Below are 22867 nucleotides of genomic sequence, written 5' to 3'. Positions count from 1 at the left end.
TGGCAAATCCGACCACGAAACCTGTGTGTTAGAGAGAGACAGAGCGAGAACGAATGAAATTGTTTTCTTGATTCTGGCTATAATAATTATACGATCTGGTTTAGATTTTGCGGACAGACAGACAGGGCTCAATCGACTCGGCTATTGATGCTGATCAAGAATATATATACGTTATGGGGTCGGAAACGACTCCTTCTGGACGTTACACACCTCCATTTTCACCACAAATCTAATATACCCCAATACTCCATTTGAGTATCGGGTATAAACAATACTCATTTTGAGTATCGGGTATAAAAAAACGAGGGGGAACGTTGTGAGTTGCTGCGGAGACCGCAACTCTACATTGATTTTCTGTAGACTCTTTGTCGTGTCGTTTAATATTCGCGGCGTCTGTCGGAGGAGAGCCATACTGACTACGTATCGGGTATAAATGCAGAGTAACTCACAACGATCCCCCTCGTTCTATCTGCATTTATGTATATCTCAACCCATCCATGGTCTACAATTATCTTTTTAAAGCTGGCCAAGTGATGGGTGAGAAATGGGAACCCCCTCTTTTGATTTTGTCGGGCTATCGAATGGAGTATTAAGGATTGTATTAGCCATATTTTATGGGGATTCGGTTACGGCAAATAATGGCCATTCTGGCCATAATGGGCATGTAATTTATTTTTGGTTCTGGACATTCTATATTTCGTCGAATGGGCCATGTTAAATGCCAAGCTGTGTTGTTGTTCACGCAGTTTCCGAACGCTCCAAAAGGGATGTTGAGACAACCTTTTGTTGGTCTTTTCTTTTATTTTATTGTTAAAAAATCGCTTGCTTTATTATATTTCGGTCGCCTTTTTCTATTTTTCTGGCCTGTCCGTGGTCGTGTTGGTCAGGAAAGTTGGGCTTTTATGATTTTTATGTAGTTTCATCTGAGATGCCCTGGTGCGTGGAAAGGGTGCTGTGCTCTGCTGTAGTTGCTCCTGCTCCTGTTCATCCAGTGATGTGTCCTGTGGAATGGGTTAGTTGTCTTCGGGTCGGGTTCGCTAGGTTCATACTACTATGGTATGGTATGGCCCATTAAATTGGCCATATTTTCTGCTCATAAGCAGACGCTGGCATAGCATAGTTTATGTTTCGATTGCAGATCCTTTCGGTCCTTCCCCTCCTCCTCTTTCCAACATATACATTCTGTTATGTTGAAAATTCTTGCTCAATGAGTTGGAAGCATATATGTACTAGGGTGTGGCTTTCTTTTGGGTGGAACTTCTTTTGTGGAAGGGTTAAAGGTACTTTAACAAATGAAAGAGATATTCGCATCATATCCAGAAACATACAATTTTTGTTTACCTATTTATAAGAGTTGTTAATCTTGATTAAGACGTCAAAAATAACGTTACTTATATTTTAGCTGCTCCGTCTGCGATGCCAAATTTCTGTAATTTCTTTATCGATTACTTTGGAGTCTCTTGAAAGTGGGACTAACCCTGTTTTAATCTTTTAGCCCCACCATTTTTCGACTTGCTTTAAGTTAATCCTTCTGTATAGCCGCTTGGCATGCCTGCTCCCAAAAGATTCCTGATTCTTTTTTAACACTCAGGGAGTCCAGGGACTTGCTCTGCATCTGCTTCGATTCCAATTCAATTTCCTTTCCGAAGAGGAACGTTTTAAAGTGATGAATTGCATTGCCAGTCCCAGTGGCAGTTGCAAGGGCTGGCCGCTTGGAAAAGAAATAGTCTATTGAACTTTGACTTCGGCCCATGGTAATGTGGCGATGGTAAAGGGGATGGAGATCGGTATGGCATTTCTAGCGATCCTGGTCATGTTTGGCTTCGGTTTGCATTGTAAGTGCATATAAATTATTGTTTGAGCGGCAGGCAAAGGAAGTATGTTACAGTCGGGGCGGGATGCCGATGCCCCAACCAAGGCGTGGCACAACACGAGTGGGGCACCGGCATGTTCGAACGCCCTTACATGAACATATCTCGCATCTCCTAGCAACCTCATGAATATTTGTTGTTGTCGTTGTCGTTGTCGTTGTCGATGGTGTTCCCTGTCGTTGTTTGGTCCTCCCTTGTTGGTCCTCGCCCTCGCCTGGACAGCTCTCCCTATATGGTTCCCTATATGGCATTGTTGGTTGCATATTTATACATATATATTAAAAACTGGTAAACACTTTTGCCAAGCACATGCAGAGTGCCTTTGTCTGTGCTCCTCTGTCTCTTTCCATGTGTCGCCTGTCGGCAGGCAAACATAAATCATCCGTAGCCGGCGCATAAATAATAAATGCACACAGGCACTCTTATGCGTGGGATTCTCTATACATAGGTACTCGAGCATGCATATGCATATGTGTATAAGTGTCTGGTGTAAGTTTATAATTATTTTCATTTTTGGCTTTAAAGTTTTATTCGCTCTCAGCGTTGTTCAACCATTATTCATTGGAAGGGACAAGTGATTTCCTAAGAAATTAAATACAAATTGGTCAGAAAATTCACCAAACTTCGTAAATGGAGCTCAGAATAAATAAACTTGGGCATAGCCTTTTCTTTGCCAATTAATTATTGACTCCTGTGGTGGAAGATAAATCTTGCTCAAACAAAGGATTTTCAAATTAAAATATTATTGATAAAACGGACAACAAAGGTTAGGTCCCAGCTTACATTCAAATAATTTGCTTGTTACTTAAGCCATGTCAGTGGTTATGTGAGTTATTTCTGCATTGAAGGGTTTTAAATCTTGTAATCATTTAACGTTGGAATACTCTTTTGTGTTCATGGGAAAGCCTGTGAAAGCTGTTTTAAGACTTTGCGAAAAACATTGTCATGCCCGAGAATCCTTTATCGAAAATAAATACGGCCACTTCACAGTCGCTGGCTTAGCCGAGCGAAATGGGCACTAAATTCTTGTCACATGCAAAAGAAACCACTTGCAAACTCCTTCTCCCATCTCCTTGTTCGCTCAGAAAGAGCTCGCAGTTTGTCCTCAACTTTCAGCGGTTAGCCGGGAACGGGAGAAAAGAAAAGAGAATGCTGAAAAATGTTTCTCAAAATCCACTTGTACAAATATTAATTTTCCGGCATTGCGAAAACTGTCGCCAGCTCTCTCTCTCGGTCGCTGGCTCTGAAACAACACCAAACAGCATCCGAGGCAATGGCAGAGGAAGAGGCAGCCGAGAAAAAGTCTGGCCGAAACATGGCTGGGAACATTTTAGCACATTATTCTTATTTCCAGCCGCAGAATAAAAACTGCAAGTGGAATGGCTAGGAAGAGGGCAGCCAAGGCCGGGCAATGCTGGAAAAAAACAAATTCTTCTTTTCGCAAAACGAATTCATAATTCATTGAGCCAGCTGTGGGGCGATTTGGGGAGATGTGGGGAGGAGCTTGCTAGACCACACCACACCAGGCGTTTGGTATCATTTACACCATTTCCATCTCTGGGCTCTTGCCCCAAACCCAAACTCAAACCTAGCTCCACCTCCCTCCCCTCCCGTTAGCAGGCAAAAACCATTTTTTGCTCTGTGCGCTGAAAATTAATTTGCTCACGCGCCAAACGGAAAAACTCCCCGGAACGGAATGGAACAGTCTCTCGAGTCCGAAAAAATGGTTTCATCTGCAATGCGACGCAAACAGTTGCCCATTTTCGCCCGTCCACCATTCGGCCACGCTTTGCCTCCATTTACGCTGAACCCGCGTCTGAACTCGCTGGTCGTTCATTTTATGCGACGACCATCGCATAAATTTCATAAAATTTCATACATCAATACTGGCGGATGGCGTGTCGGATGGTGAGCGATGGGAAACGAGTGGGAAGCGGCCAAAATTGGTAAGGAAAATGCGAGAGAATTCTGCGGCTGGCTGGCACTTCAGATGATTAGACGGACCACAACTCGTCGAATATTTTACTGCGATTGCAATAAAAATCATTCGTTTGCCGTTGCCATTGTCCAAGTGGCGTACGCCCAATATTTCCATCAGGCAGCGAGCCAAGAAATAAACTTTCACCTACACTTGTACATTTGGGACCCTCGCCTTGCACCTCCTCGCATGTTGCAAGCATCATTTTTGAGTGGATTCGTTGTTGTGGCTGAAGCAAGTGACTCATAAAATGCCCCCCAATGCGCCGCCGACAACAGGCGCAACCTTCCTGTTGCTCCAGTCCCAGCATCTGTCCCTCGTCATCGCTTTATGCACACCATTTCTACATTTCTATACATTTTCCGGGCAGGGCTGGTTCAATTGCAGCTTAAACGCTGTTTTGTGCACTCCCTCGGACATTTTTGACAGCGATGTGTTTCAATGGGGAGCTATTTTCACCGACTGCTTTCTTGCCGAGAAATAGATGGTGCATTTGCAGGAGTTGATAAAATAAACAAGAAAGGACATCCCTACATCTGGAAAAATATCATGCTACATGTACATATATTGATATTACCATTTCAATTATTTTCAGAGTCAACAAATATTTTTGGAACGAAGGGATAAGATTTCTTGTTTAGCAAACGAATTTATGTGGCGTACTCGTGTGTTGGCAATGTTTTAAATGCAAAACATTTTTCCCGATTACATGTCAAAACAGCAAACCCTTGCCAGCAGCCAGGACAAAATGCAGAAAATCTATTTCAATTTTTTCACTTCAAATGGCACTGACAGCTGAGAACTGAACTTTGACAGGAAAGCAAACAAACCCAGAGGGAAGCAGCGCACAGAGGCAGGGCTTGAATGGGGATCAGATATGGGAATGGTTCCATTCGAATTCTCGTATTCTGTGCATTTATTGTCTCCCTCTCGGACAGGCAGGAGGCCAGGCAGGCAGGCAGACAGGCGTATTTTTAGAGAGTTACCAAAAACGGTTGCAATATCAAAGGCAGCAAAACCAATTGACATTCGGACTGCTCTCAGACTTGGTCCTCTGCCACTTGTGCCCGGAGCTTGGCAAAAGTAATTGCGTGGCACCAGATTGATTGTCTTTTTCTGAGGGACACTTTTCTTATGCAAAAACTTTCGAATGCAAAATGCACAGAACCAGAATCGAACAACTTTTGACATAAATATGCATAACCCTCTTTGGTCTGGTCTGAGGTCTCGTCTGTGGTCCGAAACTTAACAGGACATGCCATAAATGTCCCGCACATGTCCGTCAACGTCAGAAGTGGAGGCTCAAACCCTGTCTTTCTTGGCATTTGCATTTTGCATCCTGTAGTCCTGCAGCTGCTCGGCCACAAGCAGGGATACACTTGTGTATTTATCGTTTTGCATACGCATTACTTATTAAGGCTGCCAGAGAGCGTTGGCCGGGGCACTAGCTGCGGAGTGGAGAGGGAGAGGCTGTGGAATCACTGCAGCATTGTGTCTGGCATTAAGTAGGCCTCTCGGCCATTCAGGACTTCGAACAACAGAACGGAACAACGGCAGGAGCAACAGCCTCCTCACTGTGCCGGCAGCTGGGCAAATTCCTACGAGTGATTAGCATGCAAAATGTTTGGGGTTTACTGTTGCAGCAAAACTAATTAGTTTGAGTAATTGAAACTTGAATTCGTACAGTTGCCTTGTGGATCTTCCTCCTTTTCGCCCATATACTTTCAGTGGCTTACTGCAGTTGCATTTCGTAATTGTTGATTCAGACTTTGGTTTCCTTCCTTGTGATGGTGGGATGGCGATATAATCTGATGGAGATAAATTGAGATAGCAGATGCTCGGGGGCAAATGCTCGATGAGAGAAGTTAAAGAGCTGCAGAAAATGACAATAGAGATTGAACTGCTAATGAAGCTGGGCCTGGGATTAAACATTCAATAAATATTCATATTGAATGTCTGTAATCTGTGAATCTTCCACGATGTGGGATGCTTTAAGGTCCATTTAATTGAATTTTGTCAGACTGAGAGATGAAACACGTAGTTAAAGTTTGATTAATGTTACTAACTGTTTCTGTTTGTCTGCGTTTAAGTTTAACGAGGGGGAACGTTGTGAGTTGCTTCGGAGACCGCAACTCTACGGTTATACCCGATACTAAGTCAGTATGGCTCTCCTCCAGCAGGCGGCGTCTAATATTAAACGACACGACAAAGAGTGCGTGCGAGAGAGACAGAAAATCAGTCTGAGCGTGACGTCGGGCGCTGCGTAGCCAATGCAAATTGATTTGTTCCTTTTGGCTACAAAAATTATCTGATCTGATCCAGATTCAGCAATCTGATAGATATGGTCGTTATCTATGATTCTGCGTTTTTAGTTTTCTCAAATCTGCAATATTGTGGATGCAACAGATTTTCGTCCTTTGTGGGGGCGGAAGGGGGTGGGGCGAAATTTTGAGATATACGTTTTATCTAACAGGAGTGCGGATACTAAATTTGGTTACTCTAGCTTTAATAGTCTCTGAGATTTGTGAATATCCCCAGATTTGCATCCTTTGCGGGGGCGGAAGGGGGTGTGGCGAAATTTTGAAACAAACTCGTCTCGGTCCGATATATTAGGAGTGTGGATACCAAATTTGGTTACACTAGCTTTTATAGTCTCTGAGATCTAGGCGCTAATGTTTTACTCTAAGCAAAGCCGCCTATGCTACGTGTGTGTTAGAGAGAGACAGGGCGAGAAAAAGTGAAATTGTTTTCTTGATGCTGGCTATAATAATGAGACGATCCAATTCAGATTCCGCAGTCTAAAGGATATGGTCATTCTCTACGATTCTGCGTTTTTGGTTTTCTCGTATCTTTAAAATTGTGGATGCCACAGATTTTCGCCCTTTGTGGGGGCGGAAGTGGGCGGGGCAAAGTTTTGAAATATTTTTGTAGCAGTGACATATCACAGAAGTCTGGATCCAAAACATCGTTGCTCTAGCTCTTATAGTCTTTGAGCATTAGGCGCTGAAGGGGACGGACAGACGGACAGACGGATGGACGGACAGACAGACAGGGCTCAATCGACTCGGCTATTGATGCTGATCAAGAATATATATACTTTATAGGGTCGGAAACGATTCCTTCTGGACGTTACACACATCCACTTTTACCACAAATCTAATATACCCCAATACTCATTTTGAGTATCGGGTATAAAAAGGAAGGAGTAACTAATAACTAGGGATGTGACTTGAGTTAAGAGACATTTCGGTAGCAGATAATCACTTCTGGCACACTAAGAAAAGATAATAAAGATATCGATGGGTATATCAACAGGGTTCAATTTAAAATAACACAATAAATAATAAGAACCTATGCTGAATTGCTTTTGATTATAAATGAATATATAGAAACATTTCCTGAAGAAGCAATGGTTTTAACATTTCACCTTTCATCTTTTGCTCGTTGCAGCCACAAATTTTGGGACACAGCACAGAGGAGCAACAGAGGAATAAAAGCAGTAAACCAAATGCTACGAAGCACTGCCATATACAAATACAAATACAACTGCAAGTGATTGCACGGCGAGGACTACCATTTGAATCGCTCGTCATTTATAACTAAGGACATACACAACTGTAGAATAAGAAGCAAATAAAGGAGAGGAAATTTTACAAAATCAGAGACTACAGACAAATGAGACGGAAAAAGTAACATTGGAAGAATAGAAACGGAAACAGCAACAAATTAGGAACTTGTTTTTAGAAAAATTCACAAAAAACACGAACAGATATGAAATAATAATAAACAAGACTCTCTGTCTACCACTTTTCCAGCCAAAGGAAAAGCAGAAGCACAAGCAAAAGCAAAAGCACGAAAACCGAAGCTGAAGTGTAAACTTTTATTATAGGCAAACAAAAGAAAAGAAAAGCAAAGAAAACGCTCTTAGGGTTGTAAAGGAAACGAGCAAACAAAAGGAGAGCCGTAATAAAATTGCAGTGGATGGCAAACAATAAAACGCATACTCGCCATATTGATAAAAGTGAAACGTTGAAAATCTCATAGTATTAGGTAGTGTTAAGGACAACCAAAGCGAACAAAGTCGGGGAAAATGTAAGCTGCAGCAGCTGGATAAGGCAGAAAAATCCTAAAATTAAATTATTACAATCTAGCAGAAGGCAGTGGAAGGCAGACACATATCCGCTGGCAACAACCAACACGAGAGAGACTATGAAAAATGCACAACTGAAGCTGAGTGACGTTGACGATGACGAGCTGTGGCTGGCAGTTAGATTAGCACAGTGCAGCAGCAGCAGCAGCAGCACCAGCAGCACCAGCAGCAGCAGTAGCAGTAGCAGCATCAGCAGAAGCAGCAAGAACAACCAGCAACTTTCCCAACTGCAACTAAGGAGCTTAAGTACAAAACACTACAGCAATATTGCAGAGCAGCAGACGCGAGCAGCAGCACGGCAGCAGCAAAATGTAGCCTGCAACGCGAGCAACAATGGACAGCAACAGTCGCTAGGCAGCAACATGTTGTCGCCACAGGCAGCAGCTGCAGCGCCAGCAGTGGCAGCAGCATCAGGAGCATCAACAAAAGAAACTGTTTCTAGCGGCAATCATGCAACAACCCAACAACAGACAAACATAAGACTGTGCGCACGCAAGCGACAAAGGATGCGTCGGCGACGAAAAAGAAAACCAGAAACAGCAGCAGCAGCGTCAGCAGCAGCAGTTGCAACGGAATTCGAAACAGAAATAGTAGAAACATCTAGCAATATCAATATTAGCAACAATCTATGGCCGACAGAGACCTATATGCAGTACCGAAGCAGCAACAATCCATCAATAATACAGGACTTCTCGCCAGCAACATTCAGCTGCCTGCTGCAAGTGTGGCTCATGTCGCTGCAACAGAGAGCAGAAGTCCTGCTCAGAGGGATCGTGACCAGCACCACCGCCATCATTTCCTACTTAAGCAGGATTGCACCACTGTTGAGAAGAAGAGGCAGACAGGGCAGCAACCAAAGCACCAGCACCAGCAGCAGCAGTAGCAGCAGCCACAGCCACAGCAGCAGCACGCAAATAATTAACGGACTTAATAAACACTCATGGATATTTTTATTGATATACTTGAATTTATCTGCTAAAGGTGAGTGCACTGGAAAAACCTATTCAATTTACAACAAGTGCTAGCACTTAAGTGAGTGGCATGCAACAGCAACATACCCACCCGTTCACCCGCCTGCAGTGGCAAGCAACAGTTGCCTCACAAGTCATTAACGTCGTCATTGTTTGGCAGCAAGAGCAACAGAGGCAGGCCCATAATGCACGCCGGCAACATATTGTCACTTTGACACATAAAACCACTCATGAGTGGGATGTGGGATATTTTGCGGGCCTACGAAGCTGTTGTCGCTGTCGTTGTCGTTGTCGTTCCTCTTGTTGATGCCATTGTTGCTTGTTAGTTGTGACATTTACGACAGCCTCAAGTGAAGCAACAACAGCCATCTCAGACCAGTCTATGCCACTTGAAAGCATTGAAGCGTCGTCTGTGCCTTAGGATGTTGTCGCTTTTTTGTCTCCCCCACTTTTGAAGTCCTTGTTCGGGGTTACCGCGTGGCGGTCCGTATTTGAAATGCTTCAAAGACCGTGTTGAGCAAATGGGTTTGCATAAATGGTTTATGAAAAAGTAAACTCTCATTGACGCCAACGCCTACCACTTAAAATGTAAAACTAGCAACATAAAGCCTTAAATTGCCATCCATGTCATTTCCTGGCTAATTGAATAAAATTTCTATTGTTAGTCGACCTACATTTTCAAGCCAAAACTATTTTTGATAACCGAGCAAAGCCATATTCCACAATGTGTGGCTGGGGTAAATGTTGCCATGCCATAAATACTTCCAGCAGGCATTTGCTCCCCAGAAATTTCCCATCTCAAGTATCTGCAGTGCACCGCTCCGTGCATGCATGTGTGTGGCTTGGAAAATCTTTTCAATGGTTTCGTGTTTTTCCCTGCTCCAGGAGCTTACAAATTCTTTGTCACGGCAACAATACTTTAAGCAAGACAAGGACCAAGTTTGGCTACCGGCACGAATGTCTGCCATGCCATTAGAGAAACCAGCACCTGCCGAGGCTAGAGAGAGTTGTGAGAAGAGTGACTGCCACTTACACATATTGAGGTTATTAATGGCTGCCCATATGACTGGGGGAGAGAGAACGAGATTGAAAGTGTTGCCAATGTTTCAGCGCCTGCTTGGCACAAAGGCTGGCACCAAATAGCCGCTTGTGCGTGTCACGGCTTGCGTGCCAAGCTATGAAATCATAAACGCATACTGGCCACAGTGACTCCAGTGACAGCGACATGTGATTTACCCTATTCAGAGAGACGTTCTGTTAGGTTTTCAAATACATTTCGTTTTGCTCTCCTTAGCGGCCAAAGTTTTTCTATCAGAAAGTATTTTTTGAACCACTGTGCTGAATGCATGTGGGGTCTTTGTGTGCGGTCTGGCAACGTCTTTGTCTTTACAGTCGAAGTCGTTTCATTCCCCCTCCTTTGGCTGTCTGTCGCTTTGGCTTTGAGTTCATGTTTCATGCAGCACTAACAGCCACAGCCACAGCAACAGCAAAAGCAACAGAAGTTTCAACAACAATTGCCGTCGGTCCGAATGCGTGTGCATGTTTATGATTTTATGGCAGCACTTCCGTTTCCGCCCTGGCAATATTGTACAGTCTGCTTTTCCCTCTCTCCCCCCATGGCTGCCATCGCTAATCAGATTTAAACTTTGAACAACGTCAACGTTGCTTACACCAGCAGCATGTGTGACTGTGTGTCCGTACCGTATCCGTGTGGTTTTTAGTGTACTTGTATTCATGAGTGTGTTGAGTATGCGCTTGGTCCTATGACATCGTTCATACGCCCGGTTGGCCAGCCAAGTGCCCCTCTGCATTCCCTTGTTTCCCCCGCTCTCTCCCTCTCTGATTCCCTTTTTTGCTCTCTGGTCATGTTTTGTAAGTATGACATTTATTGCTACGGAAAGGCTTTTGGCATGCTTCAAGAATTCAAGACTTTTGCGTATTTGACAGGGTTTCGGCCCCACTCCTTGGCCCCATGCCATACGATGCCATCCCATCAACGGGAGATGACTAAGTTGATTTTATTTCTGTTTCGATAACGAACAAGGGCATGATGAAGTCGGCGAAAGTAGTCAGTTTATAAAAAGAAAATATTAATAATCCCAAACGTACTCATACGTTAAAGGTAAAAAGTCGTATTTTCAGGTTGTGTGCTCAACGAAAATAGACAAAGAGTCCACACCCACTTCAGGCGATTTATATTTATATGTTTGCAGCGGCCCTCAGTGCCTCTATCGAGGACTAGGAAAAGCCTACGACGAACCCACTCCGTGAGATATTCTCATGGATTATTGAAAAACTTTCGCAAATGTCAACTCCCCCTCAGATCTATCAATCTATATATCCAGACATGTCGGCTCGCATACGATAAATGTCACAAGTTCCCTTCCATCATTAGCTAAAGGGTTGTACAAGAAAGAAAAACACAATGTCATGCCTGCCATTTGCATTATGGAGCACACGCACTCGGCCACACGAGCCCGAGCGTGAGACAGATGATGGGCCCATCATCCAAATACAAATAATCCCCCAGCCCATCCCCACTCCACCTCAAACGCATTACAAAGGATCCGGATCAGGGGTGGGATGATAAAGGGGAGGAATGTTGCCTGGACTAAAATCAATCATCAAATACGATAGCATTCATAATTTTCAATAGTGGACACAAGGAATTTTGATTGATGGCTCTGCCGGAGTTGCCGGCAATGCCAGGGCCTGTTGGAAAGCTTCTCTATGTGAGAAGTATCCACTCTCCTATCCGTCCATCTCTTCATCGATTTGTTTCATTTTTTAAGCCTACTCTTGTCTCAGGTTATACTCCATCTTCTTCATCCCTATAGCAAAATAAAAAAAGAAAAACTGGAAAGAGGAAAGAGGAAAACAAGAAAGTCATAAGCAATTAAATGCTTTCCCAGCAGCCAGACCCCATCCAATTAAGGGCAGCTATACCGGTACGGGTGTGGGTTATGGGGATGTATAGGATGGAATGCTGTAGAGCGAGAGATTTGTGGGGGAGGGTTAGAGCAGTAACCCGTTTCCCTTGTTGTTGTTGGAATTTTTATTGCATAATTTAAGCTTTGAATGGTTAGGCGTCACCTGGAGCTATTAAAATGTTCGCTTCTCCGGTTTCTGGTCCGTGCCCTCTGTCTCGTGCTCTATACTCCCTCTACGGCCATTAGCAGGTGCGGCGCCCCAACAAAAGTGGGTTCCAGCAGGAATAAAAGTCAGGGCAGACAGCCGTCAGGCTTCATATTTTTCCCCATCTCTTTATTTCTTTGGCTGCTTTTCTCCGAGCATCATTTTGTATTGGCTTTTGCGGGCTTAAGTGGTTTGGCGCCGCGTCAGTTTCCGTTTTGGTTTCAATTTTTAATATCGGCGGCCAGCCCGAGCCGAAATATTTCTCCAGTAGGTATATACTCGTATGCCTACTCTCGCGTGGTATGCTTCGGATATGGCGTATGAGGAGAATACTGATATAGAGTAGAGTAGAGAAGGGAAATGGGCGAAGGGATGCCTATACGTTCGTTTGGTTGCCATTCGATGTTGTGGTCGTTCAAAAGAGAGTGTATGCCTTTTGAAAACGTAAAAAACTCTCATACAAATTTTTAGGAAATAGTTTTGTACAGAGTGTGTAATTTTTCAGTTTGCTCTTATACAAAGATTATCTATAACTTAAGAAATTTCTTGGCAGGTTAACACCTAACGGTGTTCTTTTTGCTCAATTCGATTTGGAATAAAACTCACTCTTTAGCGATTCCAAATATAAACTTTGCATAGACAGCTGCTTATGCTAAAAATATGTACATATACCACAAGTTATTCACGATTAGGAAGAATAACAATCCTTATGCTATAAAGATGGGGTTCAATGCGCTGTAATATGTCGGTTATCCCTAAGTTGAAGTCCGAATTAGAGAGTATCAGCATTTCTGATATCTACGAAGCCAAGAAATAACACACTACTTATTTCTCTCTTTCGGCAATTTGAACTTTTCTTCGTTTCGTGGAGAAGTCGGCCAATTTCAGGTCCTTGTTATTGCTATTTTCGTTGCTGACGTTGCTGTTGCTCTGCGTGTGTATTCGGGCAGCTGCATTTTCTAACCAATTTTGGTCGGTTTTTATTTTGAACATTAAATTTCACGCCACCCCATGCCATGCGGTGGCTTTGGCATAGTCCGCGTCGACGTCGGCGTCCAAAGCTTCAGCTGTTGCCGTGCTTCCCACTAGCTGTTTCTCTCTGTCGTCCCTGCGGCTGTCTCTGTCTGGCCCAGGACTTGACTTGGCTTTGTGAAATAGCAATTACTTTTTCATGCTCCACTGCAATAAAATTGCAATTTTATGCGGCCTGCCGACAACAACAGCAGCAGCACCACCAGCGGCAGCGGCAGCGGCAGCGGCAACGGCAACGGTAACGGTAAAAAAGCGAAGAAAAATAACGAAACGGAAGTGCAGCCATTGAAAAGGCATTTCGAAATGTCAGAAGTCTACCCCGAAACGGAGGGAGGTAGATAGAGAGACAGAGAGAAGCGAGAATGATAGGTTGAGGTGGAGGCCAAGTTGAAGATGATGGCCACAAAAATGGAAAGTTAATGACTCCCGACATTGTCCATGTGAGCCATTAACGAGCGTCCTTCGGAGGAGTCGGCAAGGAGGCACACTTTAAGGGACCATTTTCGGGTGACTTCGGTATGTTTATTTATCAACGAAATTTCCTGAAAACTGTGGCAGTACGAAAAAGTTAGTCCGTTTGCTTTTGGATGGTCCATGGGATGTATCTAGATTTTTTTTTATGGTTTTCGATGGTGCACACAACAAAGAAATATTGAAACAAAAGTCTCGTCTTGGGCTGACGCAACCAAAAGTCGGCAAAAGTGTCCTTTGTGCTCAGCTACAATGAAAGTGCCCCAGAGCTCCTGATTCTCTATCCGTATCTTCCCCGCCTTCCTCGCCTTCCTCGCCTTCCTCGCTTTCCTCGCTTTCCCCGCTTTCCCCGCTTTCTCTGTTGTCTCGCTCATCCTCATATTTGTTTTATTATCACATTCATTTTGACACTTCATCAGACGTTGCCCTGTTTTTTTGTGTGTGTTCTGTTTTTTTGTCTCTTTCTGGGTCCTCCGTTGCACTCCTGTTGCTTTGTGCTCGCATCTCATTCATTTTTCCTTTCGCTATGCGTTGGTGTCAATGCTTTGCCTTAAAGGCCCAGTTAGGTGCCCTGCCCCTGTCCCTGCCGCTGCCGCTGCCCCTCCCCCTACCTCATTGTTGGCCCGTGCTCGTTAGCTGCAGTTTTTCTCTACTTTTCCTTTTGCCTGCAGGCTCGTCATTTTGTTTTAATATTAAATGAACAAGGAAGAGAGCGTGAAAAGCGAATGAAATATGCAAAAACGTAGAAGAAAGTAGGCAAGCAGTAACAGAAGCAGCAGGCTGAGGGGGAGAGAGAGAGAGAGAGAGAGAGAAAAGACTAAAGACAAATTAAAACTAAAAAATTCATGTGCATAATTCTTAAATGCTGCTCATTTTGTATGCAAATCTTTTGGGTTAAGCGAGGTAAGCTTCTAAAAAAAGGGGAAAAGTTTTCCATGTAAAACAGAAACTTTGCTGTCAGCAGAAAGGAAGCCCCTGGAAGACAAGAGCACCCCACCAAAAGCTGGAATTGAATTAAACCTCACTTCAGTTTAATGAAATGTTCTATGCAGGAGAGTAAATCAATCTGCGATGAATTCAATTTTCAAGAACTTCCACAATTGCAATTGTCCGAGACTATTTTCCCATCGGAAGCTATTTTCACATGAACTGCATTCGTGCATTCCCAATCGCTCAGTTCAATAAATCCTCGAACTTATAGCTACTTAGTGTCTGCTTATTGTGTGGGCTGAAAGGGAGGTGGCAGGATGGCAGCATTGGTGGTGATGGGGAGCACCCTTAAGAAATTATTAAATTGAGAGGCAAAGAGCAAGCAAGCAAGCAAGTTTGCTCCTTCTTCTCATCTACTTTCATTTGTTGTTGTAGTTGGCGTTGTAGTTTCTTCTGTAGTCCACATTCATGCATAAATAATTCTCCGATAACGATGCGAATATGTCTTTCTCTACTCCTACAATTGTGCATATATGTACATACATATGAATATATGTGTATATGGATTCCTCTATGTGCGTATCTGTGTGAGGCAATCTATTATCGCCAGGGAAAAACGCTCCAAGAAAATTTGTATGTGAAAAACTTTTGCTCAATAAAAGTTTCCTTTTGTTATGCGACTGCCAGAGAACAATAGAGTCACATAGAGAGAAAAATAGGGGACAGGGACATGACCTGGCAAAGGGAGAGAGAAGGACATCTTACATATGTATGTCTGCTGGCAAAAAGGACAACCGAAACGCAAACTTTCTGCCATCCTTTCAGAATTCTGGTTCTACTGTTGCCTTTCCAATTCAACGCCGAATGCGCAACCCGCATGCACACACAAGACCAGAATCCACACTCAAGCCCAGGACCAATACCAGAACCATGAACAGGTCCGAGACACAGACGTCAAGCGATCCAAGACCATGGATCCAGACCAAGGAACAAGTTGCAAAAACCAAGAACTCGTAAACTTTCGCATATCAATAAATTTAGTTTCTGCAACTCCTGCCCTGCCGTGGCCTCCCCCACATGAATTATTGATGTTGATTTGCGGCGCTTCTATGAAATGGCAAACATTTGCAGTGATCCTTTTTCCTTGTCCTGAAAAGTTTCATATACTAATTCCTACTTTATTTACTTGCAGTTTGCCTAGCAGGATATCATGAAAAGAGACTGTTACATGATCTTTTGGATCCTTATAATACACTAGAACGTCCCGTTCTCAATGAATCGGACCCGTTACAATTAAGCTTTGGTTTAACTTTAATGCAAATTATTGATGTGGTAAGTAGCAAATATAATTGTCTATGTCTATAACATGTTTTAAATGTTTGTTCGAGTATAACTAACTCATTCATAAATATAATTCCGAAGGGAAACTGCACCAAGTACTAGTTATCTGCCCCGGCAATATGCTGTGGCATCATTATTTGAAACTCGTCTGAACGCTAACAATATTCGGTTCGTTCTGTGAAACCTTAGGGTACACAAGACCTGTCAAGATGGTATCATTCAGTGTTGTCTGCACAAAGTTATATGATTGAATTGAGTAAGAAATAATTATTCTTTAAAAACTTTAACTCGGAACGGGAAGGACTGTGTACATAACTCGTATATGTTCCCATCCAAAGTACAAATATCCAGAGGAATTGCTACAGTATAGCAGCAGGACGTTTAAATTACTCAATGCATTTTAGGACTTAATTTCCACTCTCAGTTTCAGTGTGTACCCGCTTTTTAAGAATACGCCTTAAAGTATGCACCAAGTTTTCACAAAACAGAATCCCTGATGACACAATTTCTTTTTGTATAAAAAGTGAATTGCCAAGAAAGTGAAATTTTAATTATTTGCCCGAGAGAAACCCACACCACCCACAGGCACACACTGCCACACAGCCACACATTGCCACATGCACCTGCACCTGCGCCTGCATATACGCTTGCACCTGTGTCCTGTCTGTTGGCTGTTCCTTGAATGGCAGCTGGCGTTTCTTTCCGCAGCACCTCTGGCCTATATACAAACAGGACATACATATCCTGCCTGACTGGCACTGTCGAGAAAATTACATGCAACGTCATGTGGCACGTGCGGTGTTTGACTCATTCTCACCTTTAAGGGGGTGGCCGCCGCCGCCTGCATTCATCAGTTGAAAAAACTTTTCTGCAACTCACAATTGCGGAGAGGCCAACAAGAGAGCGGTGGAAAACGGACAACTCCGGGAGAGAAAGAGAGTAGGCAATGGGTGGGAGGGAAAAAGGTGAACACTGTTAGAAAAGTCCAAGCGAGGCGTTTGCCTTTGTTAGCGAGACAACCTCAATTCATATTAGATCTGCATTGCATTTGGATGTTGGATGGTGTGTATCTGAGTGAGAGTTGTTTGTTTGGCTCTGCCTCTGCCAGGGCCTGCGAGTCCGCACAAAGTTTGGATCCAGCGAAATGGAGCGCACAAACAAAAGACTCTCACTCCCACTCACACCCACTCACACCCACTCATATGAGGCATGAAAAGAAACACAGCAACCAGCTGAAAGCTGAACGACTGCTTCTGGCATACGTAGCAGAAGTAAAAAAAGCAGCGGGAATGAAATAAAAATGAAAACGATCCCAGACGCTAGAACACTGCGCATTCAGTGACGCGCTAAAAGTCACACAACAAATGCAAACAGCGAAAGAGCATTTGCGAGTACGCTGAGAGAAAACAGGATACTTCGCAGCGGTCACTGAGCCTCTAATCCATGTTTAAGGACTATTCTGTGACTGTTTATACACAGCACTAAATTCGAATATTACTTGCAAGTGTTTGGTGTTGCTTTTAGTAAATTGCTTTAAGTAAATTTATGTTTGACATAATTTTTCTGTCCCAATTAACAAATGAGGTATTAACATGACCAACTTCCTCCGAGTACAATTTGACTTTTTGCTCCGATAGATTCTGAAATACGGGTGTTTTTCTGATTTAATAAAACGACAAGTTATGTTTTGGAAGAACACGAGCACGAGTATCCTCTGATTTCTTTCAGTGCATTTACAATACTCTGAGCCCAGCACACTCGCACACACTTGGCATGCAAATAAAATGAATAAATAAAATTTGCACATGTGTTGTTCACACCTTCTGCCAAAACATATAAACCAGAGGGCTGGGGTGGGGACTCGTTTGGCAGAGTCGTGGGGCAGGGTGTGGGTAAAGCAATGAAGTACGACTGGCGCTGTTGCTGCTGCAAAATGAAGTTGAAAGAACAAACGGGCACAATGCGTCGCCAGTGCCTGCGCCACCGCCAGCGCCACCGCCACCGCCATCGCCACTGTCGTTTGTTGTTGCCACTGCTGGTGGCAGTAAAACTGCAGCACGCACACTTAAAGCGCAGTCGCAATTACATGAAACACTGGGACTGGGAACTGGGAACTGGGAACTGGGATCTGGAAACTGGGAACAGGGGGAGCATAAAAACCAGAATCGGGTCATTTGGGGAGCAAGTTGGGGAGGAAGTGGGCATTGGGTAGCAGTTATCACCTTTCGACGCAAGAAACGCGGTTTATGGGAACCGCAGTGAGCTGGGACATACTCAAATTTTTATTCGACTGTATAACTCGCGGGCTTAGATGTCGTGGCAATCAAATGTTGCTAATGCCTGACGGGAGCTCGTTATCGAGCGAAATTAGCTGCATATGGCGCGACAATGTGAGAGTCGCGATAATAAATGGTGAGAACTCCACCCTCTGCCAAGTCTGCGTCTGCCCGTTCAAGGATAATAGGGCAGAAAAGAGCGATTTCTTTAGGCCGCCGCTTAGCGCACTTGGCAGCGTGGCGCAGTCAGTTGCAGGTTACTAATGCCATTAGTTTTCCTTTGGGAAATCGAAGCCTTTGACACTGGCAATATTTTAGCTGTTAAATGCAGGGGCTGCAGCTGCATTTGCATATTTTTTGTGACCTGCCGCAGCAGCAGCTGGGTCCCCAAGCAATTTAAAGATTTGGCACCTGCCATGACAGTCCATTCCCATTCCTAGTCCGCCCCCGAGTCCGGCAGCAGGATTCAATTCAGCTTCAATTCAATTTAAAATGGCGCAGGACACGCACACCGAGCAGAGGATGGAGAGCCCTTCGGCTTTCATCAATTTTACTTATCTACCAACGTCAACGTCAACTTCTTCGTCAGCCCCAGCTCCACCTGCAGCGAATTGAGAGGACCTTCTCCTCCATTACGGTTATCTGTCATGTTGCCAAATGAATCTGGCGACTAGGAGGGAAGCTGTTAAATCATGGACTCGAGCAACAATAGCAGGCTCATCTTAATCTAAACTTGGCATCTGAAATGCACTTTTATCGCATGTGATTTACATAGAGCCTTCTTCATAATTGCTCCCAGAGGAGGTCAACTGTGAAAAGGACTCCTTTTGCTTACACGAGTACTTCTATTCCAGAGTGTGGAAATTGCAGTTGAATATGTTTGAAACTTATATGGTGTGACGGGTCTGGTTGGGCTCTTTGTTACGGGTATGGGTATGTGCCACGCCTGGCACCGAGATTAGAATGCAATCATGTTGCACTCTGCTTTAGCTGCTATTTTCTATTTCTGTTGGCGGAGCCATCAATGCTACCTGCGGCTGCATGCATTTTGTCAGCACAAACAGGACTCACTCGCACACTCACGTGCCGCACCCCCACACGCGGAGGAGATGGTTATGGTCATGCATGGCATACTTTTCAACGATTTCAATGCATTTTCGGCTGTGGTCTGTCGTTGGGTGGGAAACGGGGAATGGGGAATGAGAACTGGGGAAAGCTTCACAAACTTTCCCTTTGATTGATGTTGTTGCATGTTCAAATGACTCGACGAGAGTGTCTCTCCTCTTCCCGCTCTGTGGATAGAACTTTGTCAAATGAGTACACACTCACATATGCAAAGGAGGGCAGGCCGGAAGCTTTTCCTGTCCAATCCAGTGGATTGCTCGCTGGCTTGTGGTCGGCTTGTGGTAGAGCAGCACTTTGACCCACTAATGACTAACACTGTACCTTGGATGGAGTTCTGATTAACGGGAAAATGCGTCTGCTTAATTAAAGGAAGAATGTTCCTCAATTCAAATTCAATTTTCTTTGGATATTAATTTGACAGCTTCATCAATTGATTAATGCTAAAGTTTTTATTATGAGTGGATTTCTTCAAACTTGAAACTAAATTTCTCCATGTTTTCCCTCTATGTTTCTATGAAAGTGCCTAATTATTTCTTGAATGGCTCTCCGTAATAGCTTTAGACTGAATTCATGCCAAATATAAATTGATGGGGTTGCCTGCAAACTAAATGCAAGCTTAGAACGTATAATAACGTAAAATCGAAATTAATTAACTTGATGCGAGCCCTGAGTGCTCCGATACCGATGCAGACACACGTTCCCTTCGTTTGGTCAAAAGTGTGCGATTGGGCTTATGTATTCGAAGGATATACATATGTAAACTGCATATACTCGGGTGCGAGTAGATGTGGTCGTGGTCTCGGGGTAATGCCTTGTAAATATTTGCCGTCAGCTATCATTTTGATAATGGAGTTTCAAATGTTTGCCATTCATGCTCATAAACACATGTTGACGTGATGGAAAAGCCAACTTCGCCGAAAAGTCTGTTGCCGTGCTGGGGGGCGTCGATGAGCCGAGCCGAGCAGCCTTTAAAATGTGCAAACAGACACGCCCACACGCCAGCTTAATTGCACTTTGCGAGTGCGAGCAAGGCACGCACGGCCCCGAAAGCAAAATAACTTCTTGCACTCAGTTTCAATTAATTCCTGGTCTGCCAGCGAAGCGGAAGGAATGAATATAAAAGTGTTTTTTTTTTTATTAAATGCGCCGACTGAATGCAATCCCCACACTGAAGTATACTCCAGACTCCATACTCCATGGAGTGGAATGCATATTGAATGGCGCACAAAGATGGAAATAATGAGCACAATGATCGGGCCACTTAAGGGGTTCAAAGGGAAAGCTCTCTGCGAGTCAATACGAATATTTCGTAAGTATACAATTGCACAAATGCCATAAAGAACCCGAAGAAGGAGTGATAGTAAAGAATGTTACTTACCCTAAAATGAAATTTATTTTCCCCAAGGATAAAATGAACATATGCTTTATCTGTTTGCAAGGAGAGAAGGAGAATCTCTCGATTGGTAGTAAGAGGATCGATGCTGATCGATGATAAAAATTAAAAAACATTTAGATAAGCGTTTGTACTGATATTCAGTTGCTTAACAAATAAACCAACTTTAAGGAGAGTCGCCGTACAATTTTTATAGATTGGATAGATTGGATCCAGTTGCAGGCTCTGGCTTCGAAATCGATTTGCTGGGTACGAAAATCTTCTTCATCGTAGAAACCGAATGAGCATACCTATGGCCTTCTCTGTAATCAGGCAGAATGACAAATGAAATGGGAATAATCGAAAGCCATGTTGAAAAAATGTGAAAGCAAAGAGGAGGAAAGCAATGGAAAACAAAGAGAGGATAGAGCAGCAGAAAGAAGCACGGAAGTTTCCCTTCGTGACCTCTGCTGAAGAAACCCCTAGAGAGGGAAGCTTCCGAGAGCCTCGGGTCGGGTCGGGGAAAGTAAGAGTACAAATAAAACAACTCCCGGGCGCATTAATTAAAAAGGCGCAGACAAAGCGAGGCGTAGATTAATTGGCGTCAATGGGAGCCGAGCCGGCAAAAGAAGCGGCACAACAAGGAAACCGGCCCAGATACAGATAAGGGCCAAGACGCTAGGAGCAAGGAGCATGGAGCAACCGAAGGATGCGGTTGGGGGCTGGGTGGGTTGGGGCTCAGCCGTGGGGAAGTGATTAAGTAGATGCAGGCCGAGAGGGGGCTGGATATCAACGGATATCAGCGGAAAATGAGTAATGAAGTCGAGCTGGGGCAGCCATTTTTAATGCACACAGGACAATGAGAAACTAGGCCTCTGTCTGCGTCTGTGTATCACTGCATGTGTGTTTATGTATGTGTGGTGGGTCTGTGCGGAGTGTGCGAGTTTTGCGTGGGGAATGAGTTCAGTTTTATATAGCCGGTACTCGTAGAGTTTCACGGTGAATCAAATTCCTGCCCGTTTTAGAATCTCGGAGACCATGAAAAGTATAGAGACAAAAACTGTTGGCACAGCCAGAGTAATCATAATCATAATTCTATTGGGTATATTCGTATGAGGGCTGCCTATATCTTTCCCGAGTAACGGGTATCTTATAGTCGAAGCTAGTCCAACATTGCCGCTCCGACTCGTTCTGTTTGGAGTTGCTTTTTTGAATTCCCCGAACTCTGCTGCTGTTGTTGTGGCTTCCCATGTCAATGAACTGACTCTGCCTCTGCCTCTGCCTATGGCTCTGTATCTGGATCTGTGTCTCTCTCTGTGCCTGCCTGTGCGTGTTTACGTACCACACATACACATGCTCGTATGAACGCCTCTCCTCTGTTGGTATGCATGAAAATATCCGCGTGCCGAAACTTGTCTTTGGCCTGGTCGAATGCAGCACGGAGCAGCGCCAAAAATAAAAATTCTGCCGTTTGCTTTTTCTGCTCATTTAAAATTCAACAACTGCCGCTCATAGCTGCCATTTATTTATACTTCTCCTTTACCACAGACACAGATACTCATGCACAGACCGTCAGACACATACATATGGACAAATACTCATGCACAACTTGAATGCGAATAAGCTTCGTTATGTTCCTCTAAGAAAAAAACCAAAGGCAGCAAGCAACCACGCCTCTCCCTCCAGGCCATTCATCTCCTGACTTGGCCTGCAGGAGCACGCTGCAGGCTGCAACAGGAAGACAGCTAGACAGTTATGCAGCGACCGCCACAAAAAGGAGCCACCTTTTTCCTACTTCCGTGTGCATTCGTCCCTCCGGCCCCCGTCTGCTCCGGCTCATGTCATAATTATGTACTTCCTCTAGAGGCATCACTGATTTGCTAGACGTTTGCGCATCTTACATCTACATACATCACCACTAATTCTCTTCCTCTTATTAAATTACTAATCCTTACACACCTTTCTAGTAATTAGTACTAGTTTTCTTAGTAATTTTAGTGCTAATTTTCCTCGAATATTAGTCTAAAAGCTATTTTTCCTGAGAATATGTGCATGTATGTATGTGCATATGTACACCACGATTATATCACGCTTTTTGGAAACTTTGATACAAAATGGACAACACCTTTAAGATTGTCCATTGTTTAATAACAATACATAAAGATGTATTTTAAAATATTTAAATTAAAATTAGAATATTTAAAATTAGAATAAT

The 22867-nt window shown here is 43.8% G+C and overlaps 1 protein-coding gene across 2 annotated transcripts in view; it reads left to right on the top strand.

Moving 5' to 3' along the window:
* Positions 1-22867, top strand: part of LOC6598082 (neuronal acetylcholine receptor subunit alpha-7) — a 57001-nt gene that overhangs the window by 17762 nt on the left and 16372 nt on the right. Inside the window, exons 2-4 of one of the 2 annotated variants that reach the window (XM_002023218.2) lie at positions 7300-7941; positions 8001-8980; positions 15731-15870. In XM_002023218.2, coding sequence (XP_002023254.2) covers positions 8059-8980; positions 15731-15870 — 1062 coding nt within the window. In that variant the 5' untranslated portion in view covers positions 7300-7941; positions 8001-8058. Of the gene's footprint in view, positions 1-7299; positions 8981-15730; positions 15871-22867 lie in introns of both variants that reach the window. The other variant, XM_026987755.1, reaches the window with a different exon arrangement.

Source organism: Drosophila persimilis, unplaced genomic scaffold, assembly GCF_003286085.1.
Source record: "Drosophila persimilis strain 14011-0111.01,24,50 unplaced genomic scaffold, DperRS2 tig00000124-arrow-pilon, whole genome shotgun sequence".
NCBI lineage: Eukaryota > Metazoa > Arthropoda > Insecta > Diptera > Drosophilidae > Drosophila > Drosophila persimilis.
The sequence above is the reverse complement of the archived record's forward strand: the minus strand, read 5'-3'. Positions and strand labels throughout refer to the sequence as shown.